The 13,571-nt window shown below is 43.6% G+C and overlaps 1 protein-coding gene across 1 annotated transcript in view; it reads right to left on the bottom strand.

Moving 5' to 3' along the window:
- LOC128899513 (interleukin-6 receptor subunit beta-like) overlaps positions 1 to 13,571 on the bottom strand; it is a 42,927-nt gene that overhangs the window by 15,998 nt on the left and 13,358 nt on the right. The window contains exons 6-9 of the mRNA XM_054178937.1: positions 9,139 to 9,280; positions 8,112 to 8,194; positions 1,910 to 2,120; positions 685 to 843 (exon numbers count right to left, since the gene is read on the bottom strand). Of these exons, the coding sequence (XP_054034912.1) occupies positions 685 to 843; positions 1,910 to 2,120; positions 8,112 to 8,194; positions 9,139 to 9,280 (595 nt within the window). The remainder of the gene's footprint in view (positions 1 to 684; positions 844 to 1,909; positions 2,121 to 8,111; positions 8,195 to 9,138; positions 9,281 to 13,571) is intronic.

The following is a 13,571-nucleotide window of genomic DNA, read 5'->3' as shown; positions in this document are numbered from 1 at the left end:
TAATCTTCCTCTGGAAAGCTTTTTCTGCTGAAGGAGTAGGAACCAAAGTGGCTACAGATATCTCAGCTTAAGGACAGGTATTTCCCCCTTAGCTGGCATGTCTAAAAATGAGCAAAACCCCTTTGAGGTAACATAGCAGTGCAGGTGTTGCAAAATGACCAAAGAAAACAGTGCATTCACTTGTATAACTCTGAAGCTTAATGTTCTCTGCTGTACATAAAAGCCAAGACATTTTCAATGACTATTCTGTAAAGTCATCCCTGGCTGCAGCTCATCAAGCCTAGCTTGGAAAGAAGAATGAATTGAGGACTTAGGTTTTGACAAGGACAGCCCCTGGGATTTAAAAAAAAATTAAAAATTAAAAAAAATCTGTGGGCAACTGTAACAGAGCAGTTTATGTTTAAAGATAACTTTACCTAGGGACAAGACAAATGTCGCTTAGCTTAGCTTAGCTTAGCTTAGCTTTTTTGACCACTTGTGACTAGAAGAACCCCACTGAAAATTCTGCTTTTTGTCTGCTTTTGTGTTGCTAACAATTAGATGATGTGCTAGACAAAAATAAGAGTTGCTCTTCTCTGGATCTTCAGTTTGCTCCTAAACATGATGAAATCCTACCTTCCCTAACCCCAGATAGTCAATAAATGAATTAATGTCTCTATAAGTAGATGAAGCAGTTGCTGTTACCTAGTGTGAAATTTCCAATAGCTGTAGTTACTATTTTCATGTGCATATCTTCTTTACCAGTGCCCCAGTCCACCACAAAACATTTTGGTTTGTACTCTGGAGTCCAAGTGACAACTGCATGAGTTCCCCAGGGTTTAACATGGATTTGGCCAGGCAAGTCTGTGAACAAATACACTGTTAGAGACTGACAGACAGGAAAGCAGTTTACTCTTCTCTTCCTTTTTGTCTTTTGCTAGTTTTGTATGATGACTCATTAAGTAGTTAACATTGCTGGTGATTAGTATATAGCAAGGTTTACACTGGCATGTCAGTAAAGGAAATGTAACATCTAGGACTTCGCAATGATCTCTGGGAGCTCCAGTGTTCACTGTTGTTTGTGACCTTTAACTTCCTACAGCCAGAAAAGGCCAAATGGTTGTTCCAAGCCCAACAAATATGAAGGCTGACATTGCTAAATAATCTGCTGTGTGCTGCTGTTATCTGCTATACGTGAAGTAACTGTGAGATAGTGCTGACCTGGGGAAGAAGGAGGAGATAATTATGTGTTATAGCTACATAATTTCAAATTCCACATCACATTTTCTACAAGGATCTTAAACATCTTGACACTTTAAAAGACAGAGTATCAAACTAGGAAAGACCTTCTGACAAACTAAGAGTAGAGAAGAGCAATCTATCATTTTATGGTAAGAAGTGGAACTTGTGGCAGCCAGACAAAATTCTCCATTTAATCTCCTGTCTGGAAACTAATAAAATAAAATTACAGGAAATGGCTGTGCTAGCTGAGGAAGAGCTGTGCATGCTGAGTAAGAATTTATCTTGGGAACACACTTAATGCAAGTATTGTCCCAGTAATTTATGATAGATATAGTAGCAGGTCTCTTAAACAGCTGCTTAGCTCAAAACCCTTAGATTTGCACATAATTCTGTGAAATTTGTTTAAACAGCTGTTATCTGCTTAACTTGGAGTATCCTCTGAAAGCCCTTTTGATAGGTAGATGTAACACACAGGTATGTGGCCAGCTCGAGAAAACAAGAAGCCTTAAATTCTTTGCAAGTCCTTTCTTAAGAAAGAATACTGACTTGCACGGTGCAAAAATATCGGCCTAATAAATAGTCAAAAGAATGCTTGACTCTATCCCAAAGATTGTCAGGAGGTAGCCTAGGGGTTGCTCATGAAACTTCTCCACTGGTCTAGTGAATGAATGATAAGGTAAGTAAGTACCTGTTGCAGAGAAGTCTGGGACACTGTAGATGGCTTGTGGAGATTCTCCTGCTTTATTAAAGGCAGAAATACGAATTCTATAATAAGCCATGGAGACATCTAGAAGAACTTCTCTGTCCTTTAGAATGATGCGATTTGGTGAATCCCTGCAACTGTTGGGTATCCTTTCCATGCTGATGTAATATCCAAGGATGTTCTCACTTTGTGTTGCCTAGAAAAAAAGATTATTATTCTATAAATATTATGTTGTCCTGTGTAGGATATAACTAAGAGGTATAAACAAAACATCATCTTTAGTGATAAGGTTAAAATCATACTGCTTTAATTGGTTATTAGGAATCAATGAAATGAAGCATTTCCTTAAAACTAAGCCTGCTTAAATGGAGAAGATTTAAGCACAGGATTAAGTGTTTTGCTTAATTGAGAACTTAGATATATGTATCCAATTAGTAATAACAGGCATTAAAGCAGCTGTAAAGTTCTCTACATTTCACTGGAACATACCCCTCATAATTAGGAACTTGAAAGTTAATGAGAAGTGTTTAATTGCAATTGATGCCTCTGGGAATCTTCATCTTTGGAAGAAAGAGGAGGCAACCCATGAAAAGTTTAAGGATGTTGCTAGGTATTGTAGGAAGAAAATTAGGGAGGCAAAAGCACATTTGGAGCTTAGACTGGCCTCTGCTGTGAAGGACAGCAAAAAGTCCATCTATAAATACATTAATAGCAAGAGGAAGGGCAGGGACAACCTCCACTCCTTGGTGGACACGGAGGGGAACATTGTAACAAAGGATGAGGAGTAGGCAGAGTTATTTAACACCTTCTTTGCCTGAATTTTTACTAGCAGGACAGAATGTCTTCCAGACAGCTGGCCTCCAGAGCTGGCAGAAGGAGCCAGGGAGATGCATAGTTTTCCTCTGTTCCAGAATGGGGTAGTTGGTGATCTGCTTAATCACTTGGATGCCCACAAGTCCATGGGACCAGATGGGATCCATCCCAGGGTGCTGAGAGAGCTGGCAGATGAGCTGGCCAAGCCGCTCTCCATCATTTTTCAGCAGTCCTGGCTCACTGGAGACGTCCCAGATGACTGGAAACTGGCCAATGTGGTGCCCATCCACAAGAAGGGCCAGTTGGATGAGCCAGGGAATTCCAGGCCTGTCAGCCTGACCTCAGTGCCAGGCAAGATTATGGAAGAGGTCATCTTGAGTGCAATCACACAGCACTTACAGGATGGCCAAGGGATCAGGCCCAGCCAGCATGGATTTAGGAAGGGCAGGTCGTGCCTGACCAACCTGATCTCCTTCTATGATCAGGTGACCTGCCTGATGGGTGTGGGGCAGGCTGTGGATGTAGTCTGCCTGGACTTCAGCAAAGCCTTTGACACCATCCCCCATAGCAAACTCCTGGCCAAGCTGTCAGCCTGTGGCTTGGATGGGAGCACACTGCGATGGGTTAGGAACTGGCTGGAGGGCTGAGCCCAGAGAGTGGTGGTGAATGGTGCCACATCCAGCTGGAGGCCGGTCACTAGTGCTGTCCCCCAGGGATCAGTGCTGGGCCCCATCCTGTTCAATATCTTTATTGATGATCTGGATGAGGGCATTGAGTCCATCATCAGTAAATTTGCAGATGACACCAAGCTGGGGGCAGGAGTTGATCTGTTCAAGGGTAGAGAGGCTCTGCAGAGGGACCTCGACAGGCTGGACAGATGGGCAGAGTCCAATGGCATGAGATTTAACACATCCAAGTGCCGGGTTCTGCACATTGGCCACAACAACCCCATGCAGAGCTACAGGCTGGGGTCAGAGTGGCTGGAGAGCAGCCAGGTGGAGAGGGACCTGGGGGTGCTGTTTGATGGTAAGCTGAACATGAGCTGGCAGTGTGCCCAGGCAGCCATGAGGGCCAATAGCATCCTGACCTGTATCAGGAACTGTGTGGCCAGCAGGAGAAAGGAGGTCATTCTGCCCCTGTACACTGCACTGGTTAGTATTGTGTCCAGTACTGGGCTCCTCAGTTTAGGAAGGATGTTGACTTGCTGGAACATGTCCAGAGAAGGGCAACAAAATTGGTGAGGGGTTTGGAACACAAGCCCTGTGAGGAGAGACTGAGGGAGCTGGGGTTGCCTAGCCTGGAGAAGAGGAGACTCAGGGGTGACCTTATTGCTGTCTACAACTACCTGAAGGGGGGTTGTAGTCAGACAGAGGTTAGTCTCTTCTCCCAGGCAACCAGTACCAGAAAAAAAGGACACAGTCTCAGGCTGCACCAGGGGAGGTTTAGGCTGAAGGTTAGGAAGAAGTTTTACACAGAGAGAGTGATTGCCCATTGGAATGGGCTGCCTGGGGAGGTGGTGGAGTCACTGTCGCTGAGGGTGTTCAGAGCGAGGCTTGACAGGATGCTTGGTTGCAATGTTTAGTTGATTAGGTGGTGTTGGATGATAGGTTGGACACAATGATCTTGAAGGTCTCTTCCAACCTGGTCTATTCTATTCTATTCTATTCTATCTACTAGGCTCTGTTAGGCATCTTGTCTCTTTGAGAATAAATCCAATGGAGAGCCACGAGGATGATTAGGGGACTCAAGCATCTTTCCTATGAAGAGAGACTGAGATCCCTGGGGCTATTTAGTCTTGAGAAGACTGAGAGGGGATCTCATCACTGTGTATAAATAGCTGAAAGTGGGCGTCAAGTAGAGGAAGTCAAGCTCTTTTTGGTGGCGCACACTAATAAGACAAGGTTCAAACTTATACATAGAAGATTTCACCTCAACATGAGGAGAAACTTCTTTACAGTGAGGGTGATGGAGCACTGGAACAGGCTGCCCAGGGAGGTTGTGGACTCTCCTTCTCTGGATACTTTCAAAACTCACCTGGATGCATTCCTGTGCAGACTACCCTAGGTGATCCTGCTTTGGCAAGGGGTTGGACCTGATGATTTCTTGAGGTCCCTTCCAGCCTCTAATGTACTGTGATACTGTGAAACTACATATATATCTATTGATAGAAATTTTTAGGAGGGATGGTTCATTTGTTATTTCACATCACACCAGACTAAAAAATGAGTGCACAGAAATAGAAATTCTTACAGTCTAAGTCGAAATCAAATGCAATACATGAAGGCCTGTGACTTGTAAAAGGATTACTTCTTATATCAACCTTGATTATTACTTATTAGGAAAAAAATATCAGTGTGGAGACACCACAAAGGTGGAAGATTGACTTATCTAAATTATGTAATTGGATGACATTCAGTAATTTAACAAGCAAAGATGTGTTGAGAGGGATTTAGGGTAAAGCTGGGACCTGTTAAAATAGAAACAGCTATTTTTCCCAAGATAGGAAGGGAAGAATTATTGCCATTATCTGAAGCTCTTGTAAAGCTGCTGAGGGAAAAGTGCTATGGCTCTTTCAACAGACTTTGAAACTGGAACAGATTTCTATGTTGGAGGAATAATTCCTAGGATATAGGAAAAAATGAGGTCTATTGTAGAAGAACTAGTAGAATTTAGCTTTCTTATCTTAGCAAAATGAGACTGGAAAAGGCTAGCACTGTTCTTCCTGTGGAAGGATGTGCTCTATTATTTGCAGCCATGAAAGCAGTAGACACTGCCTTGTTTGGGGATTTAGAGCTGAAGCCATGGATCTTGTGCTTGTTGATCCAAACTGTGTAGAGGCTACTCACAGAGCGTTAGCAAAATCAGAGGAGCTTTGGCTAGCCTCTAACAGTTTTGAGCTCTTTTGTTTCAGAGCATCTTAAACAAGTAAGGCAGCAGAGCCAAAGATTTTCTTTATCTACTTTTAACATAATTACTAAATGAATGTCTTCCCTCTGTCCCTTTTATGTTTGTTGAAGCCAACCAGACTTGACCTTTATTTTTCATAATAGACTTGTGCGTTATCCTGAATAAAAGGTCCTAGCTCTGGCACTATATTTAATTAATTTTTTTTTTAAAAGCATTTAGATGGAGAATAATTTGCTCTCTTAGCTTAACATTTAAATTGGCATGTACTTTCTACTGCTTTATCACAAAGGGAATAATTTATTTCTGTCCCTGTATTCAGCACTGGTTAGGCCACACCTTGAGTCCTGTGTCCAGTTCTGGGCCCCTCAGTTTAGGAAAGATGTTGACTTGCTGGAACGAGTCCAGAGAAGGGCAACAAAGCTGGTGAGGGGTTTGGAACACATTCCCTATGAGGAGAGGCTGAGGGTGCTGGGGTTGCTTAGCCTGGAGAAGAGGAGGCTCAGAGCAGACCTATTGCTGTCTACAACTACCTGAAGGGAGGTTGTAGCCAGGTGGGGGTTGGTCTCTTCTCTCAGGCAACCAGCACCAGAACAAGAGGACACAGTCTCAAGCTGCACCAGGGGAGGTTTAGGCTGGGTGTGTGACCGTTTAGGTTGTGCCTTTAAGCTAGGAGCTACAGTTGGTGTAAAAAGGAAAACAAAAATTGTTCAAAATTAATTTTCATTGGTAGATGAATGGGATGTAGTTTTATGGTCTTACATTCTTTTCTCACTCTGTCTCTTTCTGCTGGCATGCATGCTGCTCTTGGACAGAAACTGCTTATCATATAATGACCTTGAGATAAACATTACTAGCTTTCTAATGACACTTTTGAACTAACTGGATTTCCCCTAACATCTCTCCTTTTCTCTTTTCTTCTAATTAATCAGAGGGAAAAGGGATGGATGCGTTGGGGGGGTGGGGTTGGGGCAAGGGGCAGTGTCCTCCTGTCCAGGAAGGATTTCTGTGCCATTTTCTCTTTGTAAATACCTATTTTTGTACATAGTCATTGCATTCCATTATTGCTTGTAAAATACAGCTTTCCATTTTGCTTCTCTGACTGACTTCAGCCAAGCTTTTGTTTGATGTGGGTGGGTGAAGCCATCACAGCATGCTAGGAAGAAATTCTTCACAGAAAAAGTGATTGGCCATTGGAATGGGCTGCCAGGGAAGTGGTGGAGTCACATCACTGGGGGTGTTTAGAAAGAGACTGGATGAGGCACTTGGTGCCATGGTTTAGTTGGTTAGATAGTGTTGGGTGATAGGTTGGACTTGATGATCTTGACGGTCTTTTCCAACCTGGTCTATCCTATCCTATCCTATCCTATCCTATCCTATCCTATCCTATCCTATCCTATCCTATCCTATCCTATCCTATCCTATCCTATCCTATCCTATCCTATTCTATTCTATTCTACAGCTTTGCTGCCTTGTCAGGAGATAAGGGTAAAAGGGGATCTCTTGTTCTTATCAGATGAGATTTGCTCTGTCTTTTCTTCCTCTTAACAAAAATGTATGGGTTATATACAAAACTTTCCACCTGATATTTCAAAATTCTGTCAGCTTCTGTCCTTTCTGCCACATACATCCCTTGTGGAAAACTTCTTCAAGTTTACAGATGCTCTTTCTCTCAGAAATCAGATAGAATTAATTAGCTTCCATATAAACACCCCTGTTAACTCATTGCTCATTGCAATTGCCTCTGGGCCACTTATACATGCAAGACTGTCAGTTCTCTATTTCTCACCAAAAAAAATTGTAAACTGTTAAGACTGACTGACCTGCTGTAGTCAGCTGATAATGACTCCTGCTGCAGAAGGGGTATGCCTCTGTGGTAGAGGTTTGAAATTTAAATGCCATTGAGAAGCCCATAGCTAGATTCTGTTCTCACAAGTCAGAGGCTATTTTTCCATCCTGATTATAATATATTTGCACTTCTGGATAAGTAAATTTTGTATATTTACCAAGCTCTTCTAAAAGTTTTTGATCTCAAGAATATAAATGTACCTTAGGAATCTGTGAAACACAAGGTATGTCACTAAAGACTTATGAGGATCTTTCAAGGAATGTTTAATTCTAACAGACAAACTTGAGGCACACCAATTTTTAATGCAAGTTGGAAAGAGTCTTTATTCTAATCAATCAATCTGAGCCCAGGGGTTACTGTTTTAATAATTTGTCAAGTTTATAAATTGGCGTAGTTTTCCCCTGCTCCTTTATCACCTAAAACACCATCATACAAATTCAGTGAGTCCTGAAGCAGAATGCTAGATTCAAAGCCTTTTGCTTATATGCTTATACAGACAGGTTTCCCCAACACCCCCCCCCCCCTTTTTTTTTTCTTTTTCTTTTTTTTTTCTTTTCTCTGAAGTAATAAATGAATAGCATGGACATAATAGAAGGTACTCAGACTCAAAGGGAACATTACCTCCCACTTCAGAAGAACTCTTCTTCTGCCTGGAGAGATTTCTGTAGTTGAATTGTATGATATTCTTGGCTTCTCTGTGAGCTCTGGTAAACATGGAAAAAGATGGAGACACATGTGTGAGGGACTAACTCTTGTCTCTCTTGATGTGACTCAACAAAGATAAAATCACCTTTGCTGCTGGCCCAGACAACAGCTGACGTGTATCGGGCAGAAGCCACTGGAACAACTCTCTGGAAGGTGCATAGATAAAGATTGCTCACCAGACTGCAGCTGCCCTGGAAATAATAATGGGCAGAGGCCACTGCTGTTGATACTCTCTGGAATATACATACCTAAAAACTGTATAAAAGACCTGAGCAACTACTGGCTCAGGAGAATGAAAACCTAGAAGGAAAAGACCTGGACAATGCTGCTGAGAAGAAAAACATTAGAGAAGGAAAAGACCGGGGCAATGCTGTTCTGAAGAAAAATGGAGAGAATACCAGGAGAGAAAAAATGACAGAGACATCACCATGTAGCCTGGAAGAAGCAGACCAAGAGGAACTCTTTCTCCGTGTCCTAAGTTCTGCCTGCTACAACTCAAGGAGCTGAAGAGGCTGCTCAGAGGACAGCACAGCCACGATATCTCCTCTACATCCAAAGCTGCAACACCCTTCCTCCACAGACTCAAGATGTCTTGGGGGGTGAGGGGTGTGGTAATACAATTCCTTTCCTCTTCTCTCTCCCTCTCCTCGCTCTCACTCGCTATTCTCTCTCTCTCCTTCTGATCCATCCACTTTATTTTTGTGACAAATAGCCTCGCCGTGGATACTTTGGCCTCGTTTGTGCCTCTAATTTCATAACATGGGAATATTCAAAAGAACTGAGTCTCTTTCCCTCTCTGGACTGAGACAACATGCTCATATGAATCCATTTGATTTTCATATTTTCAGCAGTATCTGACACTGCTATTTCATATGATACAAGATTTGAAAAGGCTTTCACATTTGTGCTTGTTCCCAGTAGGACAAAACAACGTTTTACTTACTGTGAGGGACTGAAATCTCTTTACTCCAAACACAAACACAGTCAAGACCATTCTTGGCTATACATCTGAGCTGAACAATGTATGAAGACATAGGATTTACATTTGAAACAGTGACATTGACAGCATTGGTTTCTACAGGCACCTGAAAAAAAGAAGTTTCATTTATGTGGTATCAGTGAAACATGATCTTATTATATTAACTGTTTTCCCAGCCAAGGACCAGTCTTCTGGCTGCATCTGCAAGTGGAGTTTCCTGTCATTAAAGAGGAATTACTGCACATTTTAGCCAACGCCTTTTTGTTTGTTCAAGGCAATACTCTCTTTTTCATGGACATATGTTCATCATGAATTCATGATTAATTCAGCTCAGTCAGGACATGTAAGTAACAGTTTAGGTGTAAACATTGCTTTTAAAATCAATGAGGCATTCTGTATTCTGAAAAATAATTATGTGATTCTGAGGCTTGTTGGCATTCTGAAGAACAAGATGTCAAGGTAAAAAATAAATACTGAAGAAAAAAATAAATCTCTTATTTTCAAATGTCACAATATGTGTAAATAGAGCTGGGAGAGTGATGTAATAGGGAGTGTGGATGGACTGAATGTGTGGCTGCCTAGACCTTAACATCAGAGAAGTAATGTTCACCATCAGCTGATGATGGCACTGGAGCTCCAGTGACTGTACAGAACATTGAGATTATCTTGAAACAAAGACACCTCCTCATCTAAGGAAATTGCTGAGTTGAAAACTGTAGAAGAAAACATGATAGAAGCTTGTTATATGCTTCAGCTATTTACACTTTTCCATCTTTACTGTAGGGGTCATGGAGCAGGGGAACAGGCTCCCCAGAGAGGTTGTGGAGTCTCCTTCTCTGGAGACTTTCAAGACCCCTCTGGACGTATTCCTGTGTGACCTGCACTAGATTACATAGTCCTGCTCTGGCAAGGGTGTTGGACTTGATGATCTCTAGAGGTCCCTTCAAACCCCTAACATGCTGTGATCCTCACAAGTCCATTGGTGGTGGTTATTGAAGTACAGTAGCCTGCATTAAATGGACCTCTGGGCTGATAGGTTATAGGTGTTATGATGTTTTTAGTAGAAGTGCTATTGCAGACTGAGGTATTTGTTTTAGCATTTGTCGGTTGCGAAGTTTTCGTCCTTCACCTGGGTCATAGATTGTGCCCCCTTAGTGCTACAGGCTCAAGGAAGAGTGGCTGGAAAATTGTCCAGCAGGAAAGGACCTGGGGGTGCTGGTTGACAGCCAGCTGAACATGAGCCAGCAGTATGCCCAGATGGTCAAGAAAGCCAACAGCATCCTGGCCTGTGTGGCTAGCAGGAGTAGGGAAGTGGTTGTGACCCTGTGCTTCACACTGGTGAGGCTGCACCTTGAATACCATGTTCAGTTTTGGGCCCCGCACTATGATAAGGACATTGAGGTGCTGCAGCATATTCAGAAAAGGGCAACAAGGCTGCTGAAGGGCCTGGAGAACAGGTCTTAAGAGGAACTGGTGAGGTAACAAGGGTTTTTTAGTCTGAAGACGAGGAGGCTCTGGCATTATTGCCCAGATGTGTTTGGGACACTGTAGCACAGCTAAAATCCAGTGGAGGTGATCTGGGTCAATAGAAGCCAGCAAGGGAACTCTAATGAAACACCTCAAGGGAAACAAGTGGCACTCCACTAAAAGTGATGCAGCCAACAGCCCAGTTGAAGTGCCTCTACACGAATGCACACAGCAGGAGCAATAACCAGGAGGAGTTGGAAGCTACTGTGCTGCTAGAAAACAGTCACCTGATTGTCATCACCAAAACTTGGGTGGAGGAACCCCATGACTCAAGTGTGGCTATTGATGGTTACAGGCAGTCCAGAAGAGACAGGTGAGGAAGGAGGGGCAGAGGCATTGACCTCATGTCAGAAAATGGATAGAGTGTGATGAACTGTCCCTGAAGAATAGCCATAAACATGTTGAAGGCTTATGAATAAGAACTGGGGACAGAACCAACAAAGGAAAACTTGTGGTTGGTGACTACTACAAACTGCCTGAAGGGGAGCCCACTGATGAAGCCTTCCTACTACTGCTACAGGAGACTTTGTGTTTGCAGGCTCTCATTATGCTGCAGTGTTGCAGCCACTCTTCTGAGGGCAGCTGCTGGATGGGTTCAGAGTGCATGATCCCTTAGCTGATCAATTCTTTAGCACACTGCTTAGAGCAAAACGACAACATTCCATGTGTGCCAAGAACCACATCCTCATGTTAGCACCCTTTGGAACAGGCTGTATAAGCCACCTCTTTGACATGCTGGCACCTCTTATTGGGAAAGATTTTAGCTTCTATGTGTGGTTGGGTTTTACTGGTTAAGGGATTGATAACAAAGAGTATAAAAAACAGCCACTCTGAGCAACAGACACTTCATTTAGGGCTTCTCAAGGATCATTGGTAAGAAACTTGGGTTAGGACTTCTGCTTCTGCTAGCTACCTCTTCTGGACAGGACCTCGGTTTAGGAATGCTGCTACAGATATGCTCAGGACTTCTGTTAGCTGCTTTGTCTGTTAAGGGCTTCTGGGACTTCTTCTGTAAGTGGGACTCTGAGGCTCTGTAATGCTGGGGAGTCTACAACGCAGCAATAAAGAGTTTCAGAGAAAACTTCTGAGATGTTCTTCTGTCTGCATTTTCAGGGTGTGGTGGGGAAACAACACTGGGGGACTTCAACCACCCCAGTACCTGCTGGAAAATTAGCATGGAGAAATGTAGGCAATTGATTAGATTCCTGGAGTGTCTCAGTGATTATTTTTTTAAGCCAGGGAATAGACAGGCCTACCTGAAGGCTATTTGACTTAATGGTCACATTTGCAAGTGAATCCATCAGTGATATCAAGATTGGAGGCAGCAGTGAGCATGCACTGGTGGATTTCAAAGTGCTATGGGATATGGGGCAGCCAAGAAGCATGGTCAGGACTGAATTTTAGGAAAGCAAAATTCCAGCTCTTCAAGGAGTGAGTCAGCAGGGCACCTTGAGAAATGTTTCTCAGGGACAGGGGAGTAGAACAGAGCTGGCAGATCTTCACGGCTGTTTTTCATACAGTGCAAGAGCTGTATGAGGTGTTGAGAAATCAAGCAAGGAACGGAAGGAATGGAAGAGACCAGCATGGCTGAATAGAGACCTGCTGGTGAAACTAAAGAGGAAGAGGGGACCGAGCAGACAGTGGAAGCACAGACAGGTAACCTGGGAGGAGTACAGGAGCACTGTCTGATTGTGTAGGGATGAGGTCAGGAAGGCCACAGCAAGGCCAAATGCCAGGTCCTGCACTTGGGTCAGAACAACCCCAGGCAATGCTATAGACTTGGGAAATGCAGCTGGAAAGCTGCCTGGCAGAAAGGGACCTGGGGGTTCTAATCAACAAGCAACTGAATAGTGTGACCAGGTGGACATGAGAGCCAATGGCATCCTGGCCTGTATCAAAAAGTTATGTCCAGCAGGAGTAAGGAGGTGATTGTCCCCTTGTACTCAGATCTGGTGAGGCCACACCTCGAGTACTGTGTCCAGTTTTGGGCACCTCAATGCAGGAGAGATGTGGAGGTGCTGGAGCAAGTGCAGAGGAGGGCAATGAAGCTGGTGAAGGGCCTGGAGAATAAATCTTATGAAGAGTGACTGAAGGAGCTGGGGCTGTTTAGTTTGGAAAAGAGGAGGCTGAGGGAACACCTCATTGCTCTCTACAGTTGTCTGAAAGGCTGAGCTACTCAATAATATTTTGCCTCAGTCTTCACTGGCAACCTTACTCTTCACCCCTACCATGTTGATGGACAAGGGGGGTAAAGTCCCTCCCACTGTAAAGGAAGCTTAGGCTTGGGACCACCTGAGGAACCTGAAAATACATAAATCTTTTGGACCTGATGAGATGCATCCCAGAGTCCTGAAGGTATTGGCTGATGTAGTTGTAAGGCCACTCACCATGACATTTGAAAACTCCTAGCTATCAGGTGAAGTCCCTGGAAGAAGGGAAATATTGCAACCAGTTTTAGGAAAGAGGACTCTGGAAATTACTGACCTGTCTGTCTCACCTCTGTGCCCAGAGAGATCATGGAACAGATCCTCCTGGAAGCTATGCTAAAACACATGGAGATCAGGAAGGTGACTAGTGGTGTCCCTTAGGGGTCCATATTGGGACCTGTGCTGTTCAATATATTCATCAATGATACAGACTGAGTGCACCTTCAGCAAGCTTATTGATGATACCAAATGGAGTGGTGGGGTTGACAAGACTTAAGGATGGGATGCCATCCTGTGCTAGGTTAAGTCCAGCCCAGGAGGGGTGGGCTGAAAAGAACCTAGCCTCAGGTGGTCAAAGAATCCTGGCTCCCTCCCAGAAAGAGGGGTCCCCAGGTCAAAGTTTATTCCACTTCCTGTACACAACCCTATTTAAGGTGGGGTGAT

Source organism: Dryobates pubescens, chromosome Z, assembly GCF_014839835.1.
Source record: "Dryobates pubescens isolate bDryPub1 chromosome Z, bDryPub1.pri, whole genome shotgun sequence".
NCBI lineage: Eukaryota > Metazoa > Chordata > Aves > Piciformes > Picidae > Dryobates > Dryobates pubescens.
This window is presented reverse-complemented; position numbering and strand designations above follow the sequence as displayed.